Consider the following 22,846-nt stretch of genomic DNA (forward strand, 5'->3'; position numbering starts at 1 on the left):
ATCATGGGCATCCATCTGTTTTTCTCTTTGAACATTGTCCAGATGCCTCTTCAACATATTGCACACTTGTTGGAGGCTGGAGCCTAATGGTTCTTCTTCTTCTGTGCTCTTTGCAGTCGGGTGGGGTTCTATGTGAGCACATTCCAGAACGTCTCAAGCCTGGAAGCCCGATTCCACAGGGAGATCTCTTTTGTGAGTTGGTTTATTTTCTAAAGCTCTTAAAGCTGTTAAACATGATGTTCCTCCTAAATGTCACAAACAATGAAAGGGGTGCAAAAAAAACCCCACAAAGCACGTTCCTCCTTGTGAGTGATACTTGTTTCTAGACACGTAGTGAGTAAGTAACATCAACACAATGAGACTGACATCCTAGGAATAGTTCCTGCTATAAGAGGGTTTATAGAGCAGTCACAGGCTACAGTGTTTTCAAGAGTGGTTTATGACAATTCACAGTTTTACATAGTAAGATTAGGAGCTTATTCAGAGAAAAGCTCTTATGCTTTGTCTGAAATTTTCTATTCAAGTTGCAAGTTGTGCTGCTGCTATTACTCATGAAAGACATAAAATGTGTGTGTGTGTGTGTGTGTGTCTGTTTTCTAAATCACAGAAGAGACACTGATGAACGATTGAGTGATATTTATAGGGCTATTTAACTATTTAACAATGCAGTGTGGGAAAGCAACTCTTTTTTAAATGCACTGCCTGATCTACATTAAACCAATAGATAACTAAATACTATTTTATTGCTCTTTATCTTATTTTCTAGCCTTTGTTTTTCTAGTGTTAGAGACATTAATCAGTGATATTTTTTTCCTCCACATCTGTCATTATCTGTCATTTTGGGTCTGCACAGAAGGCTACCATGTTTTGGATAGGAATTCTGCATTGTTAGATTATGTTTATTATTAGACACATTATGTGGCCATCAGTACATTGCTATTGACACATGCATTAATTGTACTTTTATTGTAGGAATGAAAACCATTTGTTTTACTTTATTTCACATTAAGAAAAGTCATTTGAGGATTCATTGTTCATGAAGATGATAATGAATGACTATTATGAATGTATTATGTTTTACATACTATTGTTTTATTAATGATTGTGTGATCAAGTACAAGTTTATGCCAATAAAAAGGAATGAAAATTAAAATTTTAGTAGGCACAACAGCATATTCAGTAGTACCACAGTACCTTAATGACAACATTTATTTCACTAAGGTTGCCTAAGGCAACTAATTGTGCTTGAGTATTTTTTTTATAAATGTTTTTTCACATTTCTCTTTGTTTTGGATCCAGCTCTGTCATAAGCTGTATGAAGTGATGAATAAACTCGCTGAACAGCACTCGGACAAAATGTTCACGATTCAGGGAGCTCCCAGGTAAGGAACAGTCTTTAACTTTTTTAGTAACCTCCCTGCTGTTGTGCTCGGGTCTCAGGGGCCGAGGGCTGTTGTGAACGAGAGGCTGAGGCAATTGGATCCATGTGCAAAGCTTTATTGTAACACACCAGAAGACACTTTAGAGCTGACATGCAACACAAGCAGACAAAACCAAAGGGCAATCCAAACTCGTAGTCAGAAGTGAGCAGATGTCAGGGCAGGCAGAGTAACGTTCGTAAATGTCCAGGAAAACAGGCTAAAGTCAAAACCAGGGAAACGGGAATCTTATCTAGAAATAATGCTCGGAACTGTCTGCAGGAATAACACTGGCAAAACAAGACTTCGCAACTAAACAATGGGAAGAACAGTCCAGATATAGGTGAGCTGCAGATGTCCAGGTGATGGTAATGAGAGATGATAAGGTGACTGGAATGATGGGAAGTGCAGTTCCTAGAATTCGGGAGATAGTGATCTGATGATTCCAGAGGGAGGCAGCACGGAGCGCTCCGTGACAGAGCCCCCATCCTGCGAGCGGCTCCGGAAGCGAGGACCTGGACGACGGCGGGGTCTCCCGCGGGGCCTCGGGGCTGGACGATCCGGGTGTTCTTGATGGAAGGAAGCCACCAAAGAGGGATCCAGAATGTCTTGGGACCTGACCCAGGAGCGTTCCTCCGGGCTGTACCCCTCCCAGTCGATGAGGTACTGGAGAACCCCGCCGCGACGCCGGGAATCCAAGACCTCTTGCACCCGGTACGCCTGCTCGCCGCTGACATCAATGGGGGGAGCCTGCACTGGAGCGACCTCCTCCTGGACCTCCTCTCTCCAGGGAGCTGCTGCGGGCCTGAGGAGAGACACATGGAAAGTGGGTGAGATACGATAAGTAGAGGGAAGTGCAAGACGATAAGACACAGGTGTGATCTGACGGAGGATCTGGAAGGGACCAATGAATCGGGGAGATAGCTTTTTGCATGGGAGTTTTAAACGGAAGTCCCGGATGGATAACCACACCCACTGTCCCGGGCGGTAACGGGGACCCCCGCGCCTCCTTCGGTCAGCCTGGTGTTGGAACTGGCGGACGGCTCGTTGGAGATGGACATGCGCAGAGTTCCATGTTTCCTCGCTACGTTGAAGCCAAGAATCAACAGCCGGGAGATTGGCCGGCCCATGGGAACAGCGGGGGTTGGAACCCTAGCACACACTGGAATGGAGTTAGTCCGGTGGCAGGCTTACGGAGGGAATTCTGGGCATACTCCGCCGAAACCAGGTATCGGCTCCAGTCCTGTTGGTTCTGATGACAGTAGGTACGGAGGTAGCGTGTGAGGTCCTGATTGAGACGCTCGACCTGTCCGTTGGCCTGAGGGTGGTACCCCGAAGTTAGGCTTACATTTATATTTAACTTGGAACAGAGCTCTCTCCAGACTCGAGAAGTGAATTGAGAACCACGGTCCGAGACAATGTCCTCCGGAAGACCATAAAGACGGAATACTTGATGCATGAGTACCTCCGCCGTCTGTAGGGCGTTGGGCAGACCAGCCAGGGGGATGAAACGACAGGCCTTGGAGAATCGATCGACCACGGAAAGGACAGCAGTGTATCCATGGGAGGAAGGAAGATCAGAGACAAAATCCACAGCTATGTGGGACCATGGGCGTCGAGGAACTGGTAGGGGCTGAAGGAGTCCGGCTGGTTTCAAATGTGAGGATTTGACAGTATTGCAGACGGTGCATTGGTGGATGAACTTGATGACGTCAGCTTTTAACGAGGACCACCAGAAACGATTAGTGACAAGATGCTGGGTAGCAGAAATCCCGGGGTGACCTGCACTGGGGGTGCAATGAACCCACTGGAGAACTCGAGAGCGGAGTTCAGGAGGCACGAAGAGTCGATCAGGGGGACACTCGGAAGGGACAGGATGGTTCCTCAAGGTTTCCGTAATCTCCGAGATGATATCCCATTGAACTGGCGAAACAATGAGTGTGGATGGCAGAATTGATGTGGGTTCAAACTGTTCACTGGAACCATCGAACTGGCGAGAGAGCGCATCAGCCTTTCCATTCTTAGATCCTGGACGATAGGTAACTTTAAAATTAAATCTGGAGAAGAACAGAGACCATCTGGCCTGTCGGGCATTCAAACGTTTGGCTGATCCAATGTACTCCAGGTTGCGATGGTCAGTGAGAACGGTGAATGGATGGCGAGATCCCTCAAGCCAATGTCTCCACTCCTCGAAGGCGGCTTTCATAGCCAAAAGTTCTCTGTCTCCCACTTCGTAATTCCGTTCTGCAGGATTGAGCTTGCGTGAATAAAAGGCACAGGGAAACATCTTAGCCGGGTTACCGTGGCGTTGGGACAGAATAGCGCCGATGCCGGTGTTAGAGGCGTCCACCTCCACAATGAATTCCCGTTCGGGATCCGGATGGTGAAGAATGGGAGCTGAGGTGAACTTTTCCTTTAGAAGATTGAACGCAAAAGTGCACTCAGACGACCACTTGAAATGCCCCCCCCCCCCCCTGAAGGAGGGATGTTAGCAGGGCCACAGAGATGCTGAAGTTTCAGATAAACCTTCGATAGAAATTCGCAAACCCCAGGAAACGTTGAAGCTCCTTCACAGTGGTGGGTTGAGGCCAGTTCACAACGGCTGTAACCTTGCTGTCATCCATGGTAACACCCTCTGCGCTGATGACATAGCCAAGGAAGGATATGCGGGTTTGATGAAATTCACACTTCTGAACCTTTGCATACAGCTGGTTGTCGATGAGGCGTTGGAGGACAGCTCGCACATCCCGTACGTGGTCTTTAAAGGAATTTGAATAAATAAGGATGTCATCAATATAAACTATGACTCTCTGGCTCAGCATGTCGCGGAATACTTCGTTTACAAAAGCTTGGAACACAGAGGGACAGTTCGAAAGGCCAAACGGCATTACCCGGTATTCATAGTGCCCCGTGGTCGTCGAGAAAGCCGTCTTCCACTCATCACCCCTCCGAATCTGAATAAGATTATAGGCATTCCGTAAGTCCAGCTTTGTAAAAAACATAGCGGTGCGAAGCATCTCCAGGGCTGCAGGAACCAGAGGCAGAGGGTAGCGATATTTCACAGTAACTTCGTTCAGACTACGATAGTCGATACAAGGATGAAGGCCTCCATCCTTTTTTTTTCACAAAAAAGAACCCAGCTGAAACAGGAGAAGTAGAGGGTGTAATGAAGCCCTTAGCGAGTTGTTCATCTATGTAAGCCTTCATTGCGTCAGTCTCAGGTTGGGATAATGGATATACTCTCCCGCGGGGAGGTAACGCTCCAGGCAACAGTTCGATTGCGCAGTCTCCTGCACGATGGGGTGGTAGCCGAGAAGCCTCCTGCTCACTGAAAGCCTGGGCGAGGTCGTGATAAACAGCTGGAACACCTTGGAAATCTGGATTTTTGATACAATTCTGGGCTGCTTCAGGACCATGGACAGCGGGTTGACAGTGGGAAATACAGTGAGGGGACCACTGAGTAATCCTCCTTTCAGACCACGAAATATGAGGATTGTGCTTCTCCAGCCAGGGAAAACCTAGGATAAACGGATTAAGAGGAGAGTGGATAGTGAACAGATGAATTAATTCAGTATGTTTAGTTCCAATGTTAAGGGTGAGCTGTTTAGTGGTGTACTGGACCTGACCCGACCCCAGGGGGCGCCCGTCTAGCGCTGCCACAGCCACACGGGATCCACATGGAATTAGAGATAAATTATGAGCTTTAGCAAAGGCCAGATCAATGAAGTTTCCAGCTGCGCCAGAGTCAATTAAAGCTGTACTTTTAGAGATTCATTAGTAGTACACATAGAAACCTCCAAATTGAGAGAGTTAGAATAACGAGTATTGGGACTCACCGCAGAAAAATCGCTGTGAATGGGTCTCACAGGACAGGACGCCCTCAAATGGCCAGTTTGAGCGCAGTATAAACAGAGATTGTTTCTCCGCCTCCTCTCGCGCTCCTCTGTGGAAAGGCGCGTGAAGCCGATTTGCATGGGTTCGGGCCCTGAGCTGGCGGAGGGAAAATCGTTGAAGTGTGTTCTGAGTGAGGTGCGGCGGGCTCGCGAGAGGTTATCCAGACGAACAGCGAGCTCCATGAGTTGACTCAAAGTTTTGTCGTCGTCGCGGCAGGCTAATTCTCCCTGAAGATCCGCGTGCAGGCCCTTTCGATAGAGGAGTTTAAGTGGATCGTCGGTCCAGCCCGTCTGAGCCGCGAGGGTGCGAAATGAGAGAGTATAATCTGCCGCCGTGGAATTTCCGGTACTCACGCTGGGTGATGGTGGAACAGGTGGACTGGCATTTTGAGCTTGATTAGTGGCTGTCGCTTGAGTTTTAAGGGCTTGCATGGTTTTCACTAACTCGTCAGTAATGGAGGTTAGTTTTACCAGTTGTTGTTGATGTACGGTGATAACTGAGGCTTGACTCGAGAACTCCGTAGAGAGATGATGTAAAGCTGCTGGATCCGGGGGTGGCGAAGTCTTCTGTTGTGCTCGGGTCTCAGGGGCCAAGGGCTGTTGTGAACGAGAGGCTGAGGCAATTGGATCCATGTGCAAAGCTTTATTGTAACACACCAGAAGACACTTTAGAGCTGACATGCAACACAAGCAGACAAAACCAAAGGGCAATCCAAACTCGTAGTCAGAAGTGAGCAGATGTCAGGGCAGGCAGAGTAACGTTCGTAAATGTCCAGGAAAACAGGCTAAAGTCAAAACCAGGGAAACGGGAATCTTATCTAGAAATAATGCTCGGAACTGTCTGCAGGAATAACACTGGCAAAACAAGACTTCGCAACTAAACAATGGGAAGAACAGTCCAGATATAGGTGAGCTGAAGATGTCCAGGTGATGGTAATGAGAGATGATAAGGTGACTGGAATGATGGGAAGTGCAGTTCCTAGAATTCGGGAGATAGTGATCTGATGATTCCAGAGGGAGGCAGCACGGAGCGCTCCGTGACACCTGCACAGAATGTTTTTATTCGCTGATTGCACTGATGGTTACATAAAAAGAAGACAATTGTCATGATATTAGGGATGTAACAATTCACTCAACTCACGATTCGGTTCATGATTTTGATTTCATGATTCAATTCACATTTTTTTTTTTTACAAAATAAAATTTAAGTCAAATTATAAATTAAATGGGTCCCTTTTATTATTGCTTGGACAAAATGCTGCACGTTTCTTTGTGAATTGAAATATAACACTATAATAATATACTAATATACTAACTTGCATATTATTGTTCTTTTGTTGGTTTTGCTTGCTTTCATTGTCCGCATTTGTAAGTCTCATTGGATAAAAGTGTCTGCTAAATGACAAAATGTAAATATAATGTGAATTTAAATAACAAATCTAAATTAAATTTTTAAAACAAGACCTAAATCAAATAAGTAACAGAAATAAAATAAATCTCTTCATATAAAAAAATAAGGTGTGTTTGTGCTCTTTCCATTTAAAATTAGAGGCAACAACTGCATTTTAATCATGATCCAAACAAAGATTCCGTATAAATTCAACATGAGCTGTTTTTAATCTAAATTAGATTGTATAATTTCGAAATTTGAAGGAAAAATGGGTTGACTTTAGTTTTGTGAAACTATACATAAAAAAATATCTGCATGAAACCAAACCAGCAGACAAGCTGAATGAGACGCATATTCACTCTCTGCCAGCAGGTGGCACTTGAAGCATTTACTTGGTTTCTGCTGTAAACAAAACAGCGCTGCACTTAATGAACTTTAATATGCATTATAAAGAAGCATGATGAAAAGAAAAAAATACCACCTAAACTTTTCTAAAGACAGTAAGTTCCCCTAACACATACATTATAAACTCCTACTCCTAATTGAATTGCGATTTTTTTAGCATATCAGCTGATTTGAATAGTCACATATTTTAACCGATTTTCAACCGGCTCAGGGTTAATCGTTACATCCTTACATGTTATAATGAAAAATGATTAAAAAAAATTTTAATCATACATTTATATGATTTGGCTCTGTTCTTGTTCTTCCTGTCACAGAGTGAAACGGTAAGTGGGATAGCATGGACTATTATTGTGTGTATACACACTGGAGGTTTACTGTTCTTAGTTTAGAAAGAAAAAAAACCCACTGTTTTCTTTGTGAAAGAACACCTTTAATAAGTAAATGTCCTGTGCAAAAAATTGGTTTGTAGTGCAGTGGACCCCATAGTTCAACAGCACTGTGCTTGAGGCGGATGATGATAGTGTTTAGTTTTGTTGTTCTGGTAGGTGATGGATAATTATGCTTTAAAAATGTTTCTCTCTTGCTTGTAATTTACAAAATAACCCATTGTTATTTAACTATTATTTTTAGTGATTTTTAAACTTGTCCTACACTGAATGTACATCATTACATCCAAATATAGCTTCAAAGTGAAATGAAGGTGATAAGCAGAGCTCATTGTGATAATTTTAACTGAACATGGACATAATGGAAACGATGATGAAGTGAGACCATCTCTTAAATAGATACCCGGACATGTTGGTTGCAAGCTGTCCTTAGAAATCTCCACCAGGAGCTCTGATCTAGTGAAAATAATATATTCAGAATAAAAGAAGCTATAATGAGTCGTCAAGCTGTTAATTTGTGTGTCATTTTTTATTGACAGTGACTCAGGTCCCCTGCGATTAGCCAGGACTCCCACCCCACCTGATGATGAGAGCCCTGACAGCAGCCCAGCTGCCAGCCCCAACCACACACTAAGGCCTACATCTCCTGGCCCACCTCGACCCAAATCACCTTCACAGGTAGGACTGAAACCCCTCCAAGTACAGCAGCATTCAGGATGAAGATGCAGTTTATTCATGATGTGCAGCACTAAAGTTAATACAATGCTCTCCTTGACCAGTATTTTTGAGGTTTTGATTTGTGAGGTTCAAATGCACACATGGTATCTCTTTATATCAGCTCAAGATGGGACCTCCAAAACCACCTCCTCCAAAAGTTACTCCAACCAAGGAGCTCCAACAAGAGCAGATAATTGACCTGTTTGATGGAGGTTTTCCAGAGATCAGTGTTATATCTCCACAGGTGAGTGAGCATTCACTTGTTTTACTGGTAGTATAGAAAATAGTTTACTTGTACAGAATTTGACCTTCATTTTATTTGTATGCCCTTACTTTAGCCAAATGAGAAACCCGGAGAATCTCTCCTGGACTTGGATTTTGATCCGTTCAAGCCTGATGCCAGTACACCTATTGGGCAGACCCAATCACCCATATCTCAGGTCCTTCTTTACACTCTGCTTATTGTATTGAAAATTATAGACAGTGACAGGTCAAATAAAATTTGTATGGATTAGCAATCATTCTACTTTTATTTATATACTGTAATAACATGAATTAATAAATTAGGAAATAGCTTACATTCTTGCATATTATTTTCTTACAGACACTACCTTGGGATCTTTGGACGGTAATCTGCTTTTTTTGCCTGTACTATTTGATCTATATGAGCTAATGTAAAGGAAAACAATCTTGGTGCTATTAGTAACTTGATCACAGAATCCTGTGTTCTGTCCTGATGTCAAAAACGTGTGCTTTATGGTCTCGTAAAACAATACATTTGCACTGATATGAAGTGTGGAGATATTGCTGTAATTTCATTACAAGCTTATAGGCATTCCTGTCAAGCATTAATTTGACAGCAAATACCTCTGATATCTCTTTTCATTTCTAGGGAAATGCTGCACAGCCTGCACAGCCCGTAAGTAATGACTGACGAGAGTGTCTTAGTAGAAAGCAATTCCAAATGTGATTAAAGTTCATGGCAGATTTGACCTCCAGCTCTCAACACTTAGGAAATATGGCATACAACTTTTTAAATGTTAATTTATTGATTAATGTTACAAATTAGAAATCTGTCCCCCATTTTACCAGTGTGACACTGTATTGCGGTTTACGCATATTCATGTACAGTGGTTCTCAATCAAAATATTCCTCCTTAAATCGGACTTCTTTTGGCCCCGTGCCTCCTCTGTTGGCCCCCATCATGGGGGAAACTTATCTGGACAGTAACTACTTGTTATTTTTCTTTCCTTGATCAGGCAGCAGATGCTTGCTTCACTGCCAACTGGGCAGCTGACTTTGGCTCTTCTGCCACCACGGGTACAGAGGAATCTGGAAATGCTCAACCTGCAGTGGATGTGCAGGGATGGCCACCTGCCGAAGCCTGGCCTACAGAGGCAGCATCACAGCCTCAAGAAGAGGCAGCCACAGATGAGGTTAGAGCCTGGAATCCGGAAAACTATCCTGAGCCAAACCCAGACTGTGATCCCTGTGCTGTGGGGGGTGACAAGGTCAAGCAACAGCATCCAGGACAGGGGAAAGAGAGAGTAGTGGAAGGTCAGACAGATTGGGCTAAAAATCAAGTGGAATGGGCAGAAGAAAAGGCAGGTTGCAGGTCAGAGGAGAGAGATAAAGAGGAGACAGTGGGCTTGCAACCAATGCCTGGAATCATATTCACTGATGAGTTTGGTCAGGAGATTCAGGATACCATGGCGGGCATAGGGGGAGATAGTTCCAGATGGGGCCTGTCTAGCCAGGTTGATTTAGACGGATCTGGGTCAGAGTACGAGACTGCTGAAGAATGGGGTGATGTGCCGGGACAAAACGGTGGGTGGGTCAGTGCAGATGATGAGCTTGAATGTGCCGAGAATGAGAATCCAGTTGTTGCACCAGAACAAAGCACTGTAGCCCAAGTGTGCTTTGCAGACTGGGGCACGGTTGATGGTGTCCCTGAGCAGATTACCCCTGCTGACTCTGGGTTTGGTGGTGATGCATTTGCAGCCAACTGGGATCAGCCTGAAGCAACACTGTGTGTCTCAGAGCTTAAAAATGAAAGCTTGGATGGCCCAAATTCAGACACAGCCAAAGCAGGAGCAAATACGCCTCAAAATGTTCTTGAATCTACTCCGAGGTCAGACCCATTTGACACTGAAGGTAATAATCTATTTAGTACAGGGGATGATCTTTTTGCAGCAACAGGGGATGACCCATTTGGGAATTGGAATGATCCATTTGCAAACTCGGACCAAGATCCCAGTGGCTTTCCTGGAAGTGATCCAGGAAGCAATATTTTTGGTACTGAAGGGTTATCAACAGAGAGTCCAAAAAGTGGGTTTCATTCCGATCCATTTGCAGAGACCCAGCCAGGAGGCGAAGGACAGTGGGCAACGGACCCATTTGCCATTGAATTCACATCAGACCCTTTTGCTACTGGTGGCAATCAGGATCCATTTGCTAATGATGTCACATCTGATCCTTTTTCCAATGAAAGCGTTGGGGACCCATTTACCAGTGAGATCAACCAGGGGTGGGCAGGGGGTTGGGAAACCACTGGGACAAAGGAGATTGGGGGAGAAGAAAAAGACTTTGATGTCATTGATGACAAAACTGGACATGCCAATAAGTTTGCCCAGTGGGCAGCTTTTCCTGCACCAGCTGCAGACTCTGAGAACTCCAGTAAAGGCTCCTGGCAGGAGGTGAGTGATAGCAGTGGCTTCTTCTCTTCTGATGGCCAAGGAAACTTTACAGCAGGCTGGCCAAGTGAGGCTGTTCCATCACAAGACCCCTTTATGTCCTTTCCTGGTCAACAAGACACCTCTAATCCTAAAAGTACGATTGCAGAGGAACGGGCCTGTCATAAAGAGCCAGAGAACTCAGACCTGTCAGAAGATGAAGTTGCAAACCGGAGATATGGAAAGTTATACCAAGAAATAGATACAGAGCTGGAAGAGGTACCTGACTTCCTGCCACTCTGTTTAGCTTAGTGCAGAGTAGACTACAGCAAGAATATTCCCCTCCTTTCCTGCCTGCAGATGAATTACTATTTTCCTGCTACAAAACCCTTTGGACCCTGGAACCCCTCCCACAGACAACAGCCCCAAGACCTCTTCTCCCCTCTCTCCTTTGCTTGCTTTCATAGTTTGTTGGTTTTGCTAAATTCAAGTAGAATTTACAGTCCTCCAAGTCTGTGCAATTAAAATACATGTATTTAAGGGTTCACATGCTAATTACTTATTTAATTCGGTTTAGGTGTCCAACAAGGCTTTTAACGGATTTTCTAAGGTAAATAGGAGCTTAGAAAGTTAATCTAACTTTTCAATAGATTAAAAGAGAATTCTTAATGACATTATGAATTACCGTCAATGTGGCCAAACACAACAGCCAGCATGATAGCATTTTAGCAATGTATGGAATTGGTGGTTTTGTTTAAAACAAATGAATTTAAAATAATTTAAGAATATCTTTAAAAAAGTTAAGAATAAAATGATGGATCTCACCATTTGCAACTAAATTTACCCGAGGGAGTTTCTAAATTATTCCTGATATGTTTTTTTATTCTTACAAGTAACAAATAATTTTTTTTTTGTAAATGATTACCCTAATTTTACAATTAATATGCAGAACCCGGTGTTAAAAATAACTGTGGCACTGCTTTAATATACCTAATGCAATTTATATCGAATGCTGTAATGATCCCTACTAATTCCTTTTCCCTAAAAGATCCATTAAACCATTTCTCACAGGAATTATTAAAAAAATATATTTCCAGTCTAACCTACTGTAGCTGATTGTTTCAGATTTCACAAGTAAATTTGATTCGCTTAACTCTACTTTTTATTTTCTGTTATGTTTTAGGATGCAACAGTCCCATCATTTGTGGCTGACTTTGATAAGACGGTGAGTTGACAGTCATTTGATAGTAAGGAAAGATTTGGATTGTAATGGTCTGTACTATCCCTTAAAAAAACTCTTACTTAATGAGTGTCAATGGCCATTTATATATTTCCATGAATGCTTCTTTGTAATATATATATATATATATATATATATATATATATATATATTTTAGTTAGTTTTTCCTCTTGTTTTCATATAATCTTGTTGCCATGCTCTCCCATGATCATTGTGCCTAAAATTCCCACTGTACTGACTGTACAACTACTGTTGCAAAGTTTAGATCTTTCAAAGTGGTTTTAAACTTAAGGGTTTTATACTGGTCAAGCAGTAAAGGTGTCATTGGACAGTCCTTCTGATTGTTCTCTTATAAATGTATATAAAGTCTGAGGCTGAGGCCCCAGAGGGTGATGTAGCTGAACGAGAAGGTGAAGCAGCCCCAGCCTCTGTACTTGAGGGTGGGGAGAGTCCTGTCACCACTCCTCCTACAGACACACAACCAGCAGAGATCACGGCTTCAAGCCCCCCTGCAGAGAAGGCCACAGTGAGTGACAAAGAGTTCAACTCTAAACGTCATCAGAAATAGTCATCACCATCATCATCATCATCATCATCATCATCATCAACACCATTCTCAACGTTTTTACATCAAAGCTTTCCATCATTATTGTGATAACAATCATCGCAACATCTTCATTCTCATCAAAGTTGTCATAATCCTCATCTTAATTAACATCAATCTGTTGATACTATTTTTTATAATTTTCATCAATATCCTTGTTTTTAAAAAATTTCATCATCATTATCATTCTCCATCAGTGCATAAAACATGATTTTTGCCCTTGCTGTCATGATATGATCACCGTGTTATCTTTTTGGCTACATATACATGTATTCACTCACATCAAACTGATCATAAATGATCTGTAGCCATTGATCATATCTGTGTACTCTTGTTTATAAAGACGACTGTGGAGTCTCCAGTGTCTGCTGAGACTGAGGCAGCTGAGCAGGCTGAGGTATGTACAGTACCTCAGAAAAATAATTCAAAACACAGTGCCTACGTGTTGGCCATTTTGCCTTTTGTATTTTTAAAACCAATTTGTTTTGGAACCCACAAGTTCTGTTATTTAAAACATATTTGATTTGTTTTAATGTTGATTTAACAAATGCCTTAACATTATTTTGAGATTACTGACATAAGTGTACATACCTGTACATATAGTTGTTTTTTAAATTGCATGTAGATTTTTACATGTGTAGATTTTTTTCCCATAACACGAAATTGCATCTTTTTTTTTTTAATAGCCAGTTACATAAATTATTTTTATATAAGTTTTTTATTATGGAGGTACATTTTGAATGTGTTAATTTGTGTAAAATGCCATACTAAATATTATTTCTTTTATTGCTTTCATTTTAATTTACAGATGCTTTGGGATCAGTTTTAAGTATTAGTTTATACTTTGCATTATGAAAAGAAAAATGTCAGAAGCACAGTTATGTAGTGGATCTTAAAATAACAGTTTTTTCAAAGACTTTGGTTGAGCCTGAGATTTTATTGTTTATAAAAAAGTTTCAACCATTCTTTAGCTTCCAGTTGAGGACATAGAAAAGGAGCAGCCCAGTGAAGAAGCCCCGGTAACTATAACTTATGACTAATGAATTGCATAAGAGAAACTCAAGTCATATGCAGAACTGTCACATATGTACTTGGTTAGTTACTGTATGTAACAAATCCTTGTTCTCTGTAGAAATAGCCTGCAATGTGTCCAAATGAATTATGTATAAGATGCAAGATATGATAGGAAAACAGGTGGTGTTATTTGGAAGGATAACAGAAATTGGAGATAGCATGCATGTTTTTGTATTTGCATGTAGGAATCTGCTTCCGTCCAAGAAACACAGGAGTCACCTACAGAGGCGTCTCTGGTAATTTAACTTCAATAATTTTATAATTTCACTGCCTTCCAATTATGAAATTATGAGTACTGCTTTTTTATTATTAGCTTCACTTTTTAGCTTTAAAACGTTTTAAGGTTGAACAGCAGTTCACAGAAATGTTTATACGCATCCAGGCTCTGATACAGATGAGTAGTAACGGTTATGAAGGGAAGCCAGACACTGACATGACCAGAGACAGATTTGTTGACTAATCATTGCAGCATGTGTCATTATTAATTTGAATAAATGAATGTGTAATAATGCTGACAACCACATTTCTTTGTGTGTAGGGCACTATTGAGGATAAAGAGTCTCCCATTGAAGAGACTCCGGTAACTATTTAAGTCTTAATAGAGTATATATTTTGGTATCATTCTATTATTTCAACATTGCTGTCTAAATAATTACTGTATTTTTATTTATCCATGTATGCGTACATATGTATATTTATTTATTTTTGCTAATTGTTTTGTATCATGAAGCCATATGAAAATACATTCATTTAAAAGAAAAAGTTTATTTAAACACTGATATTGTTAGATATTTCCTTACTAACTTGGATTCCTTTTCAGTTTCCATTCTTGGTGAGTGCTGTAGAATACCTTGTATCATAGAATTATTTAGATATTATATAGAGTCTCAGTCTGATATTAAATCATCATCTGGCTTCATGTAAAATTTGGTGTGGTTACCAAACTGATCCACTGGGACAGGATGGTAGTCACACATGTTGTCATTTAGCCTTGCAGAATGCTTTTTTAACAGTACGTGTTGATGGATGGAGACTTCTAACATGCGCTGTGGCATTAATCAATACCTGTAACCCATCTTTTTGTTTATGTGTATGTATTATTTTACATTTTTGAGGGTACAATGAGCAGTTGCAACACCTGGCAGCACAACAACAAACACTATCCAGCTCTGACATAAGAGATAATTAGAAGACTAACACTGCCACTGTTTCTGCCATTTCTGATTGTACCTTCAATTAAGTTTCATTTCATGTTTTCTTCCCTGGTCTTTTCTTCTGTTACAATAGTTTTGATCCACATAAAGTTGCACACACTAAAGCCCATTAAACAGAGATGATGTCATAACTCGACAATTCCCTTGCTTACTGAACCTTTAAATAGGGACTTAACTGATGACTATTATTACCCCTCAATCACTATTTTTGGTTTCCATGGTGACTTCATTCTTAGGGACAGTAATTTTACATTCTCTCTTTCTAAGCTCATTAAGTGGCTAAGCAAAAGAAGTAAATATGTGACCCTGGACCACAAAACCAGTCTTTAGCAATAGCTAAAAAAAAAACATTGTACGGGTCAAATTTTTTATTTTATGCCAAAAATCATTAGAATATTAATTAAAGATCATGTTCCGTGAAGACAATTTGTAAATGTCCTACCGTAAATATATCAAAAATTAATTTCTGATTAGTAATATGCATTGCTAAGAATTTATTTGGACAAATTCAAAGGCCATTTTCTCAGTTTTTTAATAAAAATTTTTGTACCCTCAGATTCTAGATTTTCAAATAGTGTCTGGGCCAAATAATGTCCGATCCTAATAAACCATACATCAATGGAAAGCTTATTTATTCAGTTTCAGATGATGTTTAAATAACAATTTTGAGATTTATAAGACTGGTTTTGTGGTCCCTGGTCACATTTTCTTCAGGTGTAAATATTATCTATGCATCTATGCTTGAATCTGCTGAATGCTGAAAGCTGAATCTGAATCTGGCAGTTTTGGAATTTTTAGACTTGCTGACAGGTCAAAAATTGGTTCCATTTTAAATTTATTTTTGGTTCGTAGTTGAAATTTTTGATGAATTCTTCACATGTATATTGAGATCATACAGTCACTATGATCTGAGGAATGTTCACCCATACCTCTTCATCCAGTAGACAGTGGTCAATCCACTATGAATCGCGACCCTGTTCCTTCATGCCATCTGTTGAACATTTCCCCTAACCAAAGTACGGTTCTTGACTTTTGGTGAAACTCAAGTCAACTCAAGTTTTTTTTTTTTTGAGAACTGACTTGCCATTCCACATTAGGGACAGTTTTAACCTCAGGAGTTAAACTGGTCCCTGCACCCCTCGTTGTGACACTCTGAGTGCTCCCCTTCATGGTGTTATAAACCGATCCATCCACATGAGTGGCTTGTGTTGAGTGTTCAAACACTGGCTCTCACTCCTGAGCACCTCTTCCAGACTATAGATGCCAAATCAGAGGAAGGGGCCAGTTCACTAGAAGCCAAACCAGGAGATGAACCAGATAATGTTGAGGCCATACCAACAGATGAACCTGATAAGGTTGACAGCCAACCAGGAGAAGTTCCTGATAACATTGAGCCCAAACCAGGAGATGCTCCTGATAATACTGAGCCCAAACCAGGAGATGCTCCTGATAATGTTGAGCCCCAACCAGGGGATGAAACCAGTAAGGAGGGTGCTGCAAACAATGGGAAAGAGGAGGTATATATTCACCTGTGATTCTGCACTTTGGTATGCAGGCCTTGGCCTTGGCCTTTATTCAAGACCCTGGTTTCTTAATGGAACCATTCTGGACCGTACTTTAAAACTCTCTGATACTTAGATTTGAATCAAAATGTTGAATCAAAACCTTATTGTAAAGTGTTATCCATTTTTCTTTTATTCGGTTGATTTTAATTTATTACATTTAAGTATTTATTATGTATGTGTAGTCTGTTTCATGTGTATTATTTAGTTGTGCCAAGCTACTTGACATAAATGTACTTGCAAACCTTACCTTTAGGTTTGTCATTTGAGTTGCACGTTGAGTAATGCTGTTGCTTTTTTGCCTCACCTCAGGAAAAGATGCCTATCCCTTCTGTTGTTATTGAGCCTGCCTCTAGTAATGAAGGTGATGATGACCGTGATGGTGATATCACATCTCCAATTGCAACCAGTGGCAATGGGGTGATCACAGAATGCCAGACAACCAAAGACATCTCCTCTGGAATGCCTCTTGGATACCTTTTCAAGGTGGATAAAAAGCAAACACCATTAATTAAAGGATAAAGTGCAGTCGTACATTTATTTTCCAACAATCACCTGCTGACTGTACATTATTCAGCTAATTACGCGGCTAATCGCCAAATTAATAAACGTGGTCATAAAATCCATGTTCCATATTCTAATATGCAAGACTTCCAATTGATTAGTAACTATACTTACAGAATACAAAATACAGTAAACAGTAAAAAAATAATTTGTCTCTGATTATGATTATAAATTAGCATACTATGATAACAAATACCAATTTGCAATATCAAGCAGCAAAATAAACTGTTTTGTAGAGCTACAGTAACTAAGCGGCTGAAACCGGAAGCCTTGCACATTCAACTTAGTTTAAAAATAATGTGGCTATACAGTAACTTTAAAGCTTTCTCTAAGAGAAAAATTGCTCATAACACTCTACAAAAACAGTCGGCCTACCAACAAGAAGAACACTGCAGAATTAACCTATAGCCTGCTGTAGTCTTCAATCAACTACAATCGAATCGATTACTGAGACACAAGATGGCCCTATATTTATGAAAAGAGAGAGACTGAAAAAAAGTGGCACCAATCAAACGGAGACACCCCTCGCAGCAGACTGTAGCGCGGTGACGTCACGTATGTACGTCACGTATGTGTTTACCGCGCATGCGCTTGTAATTTGCATTGCGTGATGACGTTAGTTGTTTTCGCGTCGTGCGTGCATTAAAACGATGCGCATACTTAACAGAAAACTCTAATAAAATGTTCAAGTATTAAAGAACATTAAGGTGTAAAAAAACAACCATGTTTAGCCATGTTTCATCTGAGGTAAAATTATACAAAATTAAAGTTTATTCTGTAATATCTGTGTAGTATCTTACTTACAATATATTAACATTCTGTTGCACTTTGCTTCACTGTGTATATTGTAATATTACACTTTAATGGCACGTTATATTTCTTATTGAGCTAGTCAAAATTACAACAGATAAAGTACAGTCGTCGGCTCTAATAGTGCAGATGGTAAAACGTGTGTTGTTCACAATTTGATGCAATCGATCCGGGTCCGAATCTGCCTTTTGACAGTTTTTTCGACCTTTTCAAAATTCAAATCACATCAGAAAAGCATTTATTTTAAATAAAAACGAAGGAAATAATCAAAAAGTTGTGAGAGAGGGCTTTATTGTCCTAATATGGTGGCATCCATTTAATAATTTGAATTAAAATTATAATTTACGCTCAGTAATTCTTGCATACTGTTTTATAATGTACTACAATACTGAGGTTCAAATAATTGCCTCTATTTGCAATAAGTAATATAAATAGCAGAAAACCCTGCTATTTTAACATACTATAAATAGAATCTATAGCCATTTGCACTAAGTGTAAATAGCCGCTGCCTTTCCTATTTTAATCTTTCTTTTGCTATGGTTCTTGTTTATCTATTTTTTAACTATAAATTTGGACATTTTTCTTTTGCTTTGGCAATTCTACATGTGAAACATTTAAGCCAATAAAGTAGTTTTAAGTTCAGTTGACTACATACAGTATATTTTCAGTGTCTGCATCCCATTTTATGCAAGGTGCCTCCAAAAAAACCAAACTGATGACAGAGATCTTTTTTTATTTATTTCAAAGAACAAAACAGAAAATATAATTATATATAGATTAAGACTATAGACATGACACAAGAAAAAAAAAACTGAAATTCACCTCCATCACTGATAAAACAATAAGTCAAGCAGTAGCCTTCAAATTCTTTGAATGGATAAAACCCACACAGGACTCTCCTCCTGCGATTCCTCACACAGCCAGGTGGACAGTCTTTAAATATCTCACTCCACCGGAGGCACTGGGTCAGAGAACATGACGCCTGGACACTCAGGTTGTATTGTTCAGACAATGCACTCCAGTTCACGACACCTAATTACATAAAAGAACAAACAATACTAAAGCAAGATTAAATCATTTTGAAGAAAGGCAGAAGAGCCATACAAGGACAACATTTTAAATGTATTTTTAAATATATTATAGCATGGTGTTAGAAAAAGTGTTATTTGCTTTGTCTGTAAACTACCTAAGAGATTTAATTTATACAGTTTTTATACAATTTTATTTTACAGTTGAGGGCTATACAGTCTGTCAGAGAAAGAAAAACAGATAACTACAGTACTCTAGCCAAATGAAGTGGGTCTCTTCTCTGAATTTCTTCTCATTGACAATGTCCCCAAAAAGTCATATTAAGACAACAAGGTGTCATTGGTAAACACTAGTTAATGTATTCATTAACATGAACTAACAATGAACAATACATGTGTTACAGTATCTATTAATCTTTGATAATGTTAATGAAAAAGATTACAAATATGATTTTTTTTTTTTGCAATGCATGCAACCATCAATGGCATTACTTACAATGATAAAGTCTTTCTGCTTTATTTTAAGACATCTTTAATGGTTAATTTTAGGCGAAATAAGACTTTGAAAGACCAGCATTCGAATACTATATCATAAAACACGTCATAAATGTTTGAAATCGCACACATTTGCAATGACACTCTCTATGATTATGACCAAAGCATTCTTACAATTAGAAGCAATTTAAACGCAAATTTTCAAGAAAACAAAAGTAATATCTCATATTCACCATACCTTACGAACATCCGGAAGTGAATGAACCTGGATATGCGCATTAATGACAGTCAGTACGGTGCATAATCGTACTTACGGTAAATACCATAGACAGTAAAAGAAATGGACACAGCGACCCCATTGGATTCAACGGAGACAAGTGAAGTCAAATAGTAGCACACACTTCCTGGGGGTCGGGCGTACTGCGCAGACTCAAACTGAGCTTGATGACGTAGATGTCACGTGAGCAACTTGTAAGTCTTCTAATCGCTGTGCCAAGAGAAATCTGAATCACCCACCGAATCTTCCAGAGAAGGCGAGTGTGAACAGGAGCAAACTTTGGTAAGTATTCTGATTAATTATCTCCCTCGACTTTATGCCTCCGCGTCCCCCCGATAGCCTCATAGACAGTAAAAGATTGCCTCCGAGCTTCTCCTCCTGTCCATACGGTAATTTCTCTACTGTGCGACAGAGAGTCGCTGCTTATGACGCAATCGTTAGCCTATTTTTTACAAAAACTGCTTCTACGGGGCCATAACGTAAGATACAAGGTAATGGAGCCTTTTATACATGGAGTCTTTAAACGCCTCAGATGTAAAGTTATTCGCTATCAAAGTGACGCCAAAATGAATGGGAGTCAATGGAATGCTAACAGCAGGTGGGGGTCCGCTAGCCAATGCCGGCGCCCAGGGGTGCTTCAAAAAAATATGAAACCCTGCCCCCCTGGTAAATACATATACGTTATTGCGCATGCGTGGTAAACACACATCACGTACATACGTGACGTCACCGTGCTACAGTCTGCAGCGAGGAGTACTTGATCAATGGAAACACGTGACCGCCAGATGGCGCTATTGACACACCAGAATAATGTATTCTAGAGAGCCGTGTTGTGAAAATGAACAAAGAGCTTTAATGTCCATTACGTTTCATATTCTTATGCTGTCTTATAGGTTGAAACGATGCATGATTTTGAAGCAGCAAACACAGACGAACTGGAGCTGAAGAAAGGAGACATTGTTTTGGTACTACCCACAGAGCTTACTGAAGATCAGGTAGGCTATATGATTTGTCTTGAATTATTCTCTTTTCTTATGATAATCATAACCTGATTTTGATGCTCATTTTGATCATTCGTCAGGATGCCGGCTGGCTCACTGGCATCAGAGAGAGCGACTGGCTACAGCATGGCTGCTCGGCTCAACAAGGACTGTTTCCTGAAAACTTTACACAGCGTCTGGAGTAAATGGGTTGAGCGTGTCTTCAGAAGGCGCATGGATCTGGACATTTGCAGACAGAGCCACTCACCGTGAAGTCTAAAGTACTGATGACAGCTGTCAGTCAGACTAGGCAAATACCACATAAGAGGAAATAAGACAACCGACTAAACGAAGCAAAAGGAGACACAGATACCTACTCAGAGCATAAAGAAAATAACCAAGCATGACGTAATAGTATGAGCAACCTTTTCTCGCAAACCAAGATAAAATCCCTGTTTTTGTTTGTTTACCTGTGAGCAGCAACGAATTGATGTGTGCTTTGTTGGAACTCTGGTGACCTCCACATGTAATCCCTGTCTGTCTAAAGAAGAAATAAAGTGAGAGTTTCCCCTCCAAAGACAAAAAAGTAACCCTCTCCTCTCTGCACCAAGTGTATTGTATTGACTTTGTTGCTCTGCAGCTAATTTTATCAGAATTTGTAGTGATATGATCTATTTAACCATTCTAAGTGTTACACAAAACTTAGGTGTTTTCTTTGAGATATCTCAGATATAAATGTGACATTGCATCATCGTTAGTGTTCTCTGTAGTTTCACGGCTGGCCGTGCGCAGCTGTGGTGGTGGTATTTGGCATATGTTTGATATTGACATAGTTTATGGCCGAGACTTTCAGTGTTTATGCCAAATTAATCAAAGTCCTCTTGATGAATATGGATATGTGTTGAGTTTACAGCATGAGAAATGTTGTGAGAAGAAATCTGAAATTTTGCACCTGGCTAATACAGCTTTGCAAACCACAACATGTAGCTCCCTATAATTACAGACATTATGTGTATTTTATTCACAAAGACATAAATGCAGAATTTATCCTTGAATATGGACGTGGAAATATTAATTTGTGAATGATGTTTTATGTTTGGAGAAATTGTATTTATTCAAGTTTATATTTTTTAAGCCAATGATGAACGGGAAAGTTTGGGGTGGGATATCTAAAAAAAAATATGCAATATATGTAATTGGTTGATAGAGTAATCATTGTCTTCATTGTTTGGTTCTGAAACAGAAAAACAGCATCACTCCTGTGTTCGTATTGTAAGGCTCACTGTAGAGCATTCCTGTGATGTACATATCTGTGCTAATTTATCTGTAAATTGAATAAAGAATAGTTCATATGAATTGTGGTTCATTTTCACGAATGGAAACAGCATCAAACAGTATAAATATCATATTTACATGCTGGTATAGGCACGCAAATTAATTATATCTTGATTTAGAATTAGGGTAGTGCATTTGAAAACAGTGTAGTTAGGTTGGTATATATATATATATATATATATATATATATATATATATATATATATATATATATATGTAAAATATATATATATTTATTATGTTTTGTAAAGACATCCAATTAACGCAAGGGGGAGACATTTATCTATCTTTAGGTACATTTCTCCTTTTCCAATGAAATTTTGCGCTATCAATGTGAAGCTGTCTGAACAAAGACACTTATAGTATGAACAATACTTTTACATCATGTATTAATCTTAGTTCTTGTTAATTTAATTTACTTTTTTGTAAACTATTAGTCTATTACTTTGAAGTAACATGAACATCAATTAATAATTGTATTTTTTTTATAATTTAACCTTAAAACATTAATAAATGCAAAATATATATGCTCACTGTATGAATTAATGTTAACAGCTGAGACCCTAATGTAAAGTTTCAGCAAAATCTGGTATCAAATTAAATGTAACCACACATTGTTATATTTTAAGAATCTTAGTAATCCTAGACTACTATACCCTCAAATACCCTGTCAATAAAATACACCACAGATCAATAGTTAGACAAAATGTCTGATTGTTAGTCTTAAAAAAGTTTTTAATTAAATAAAAAATTAAGCAATTATGTTTTCAGAAAACATTTTA

General features: G+C 39.7%; 1 protein-coding gene across 1 annotated transcript in view; it reads left to right on the forward strand.

Annotated features, from left to right (window-relative positions):
• Positions 1–22,081, forward strand: part of LOC132096397 (amphiphysin-like) — a 37,871-nt gene extending 15,790 nt beyond the window's left edge. The window contains exons 8-25 of the mRNA XM_059501721.1: positions 117–192; positions 1,300–1,382; positions 8,032–8,170; positions 8,331–8,453; positions 8,548–8,649; positions 8,814–8,837; positions 9,102–9,128; positions 9,469–9,645; positions 12,065–12,106; positions 12,489–12,647; positions 13,069–13,122; positions 13,697–13,744; positions 13,985–14,035; positions 14,338–14,379; positions 16,267–16,530; positions 16,888–17,061; positions 20,643–20,744; positions 20,831–22,081. Of these exons, the coding sequence (XP_059357704.1) occupies positions 117–192; positions 1,300–1,382; positions 8,032–8,170; positions 8,331–8,453; positions 8,548–8,649; positions 8,814–8,837; positions 9,102–9,128; positions 9,469–9,645; positions 12,065–12,106; positions 12,489–12,647; positions 13,069–13,122; positions 13,697–13,744; positions 13,985–14,035; positions 14,338–14,379; positions 16,267–16,530; positions 16,888–17,061; positions 20,643–20,744; positions 20,831–20,935 (1,792 nt within the window). The 3' untranslated portion in view covers positions 20,936–22,081. The remainder of the gene's footprint in view (positions 1–116; positions 193–1,299; positions 1,383–8,031; positions 8,171–8,330; positions 8,454–8,547; positions 8,650–8,813; positions 8,838–9,101; positions 9,129–9,468; positions 9,646–12,064; positions 12,107–12,488; positions 12,648–13,068; positions 13,123–13,696; positions 13,745–13,984; positions 14,036–14,337; positions 14,380–16,266; positions 16,531–16,887; positions 17,062–20,642; positions 20,745–20,830) is intronic.
• Positions 22,082–22,846: the final 765 nt, after the last annotated feature.

The sequence above is a fragment of the Carassius carassius genome, chromosome 20 (assembly GCF_963082965.1).
Source record: "Carassius carassius chromosome 20, fCarCar2.1, whole genome shotgun sequence".
In the NCBI taxonomy this organism is placed as follows: domain Eukaryota; kingdom Metazoa; phylum Chordata; class Actinopteri; order Cypriniformes; family Cyprinidae; genus Carassius; species Carassius carassius.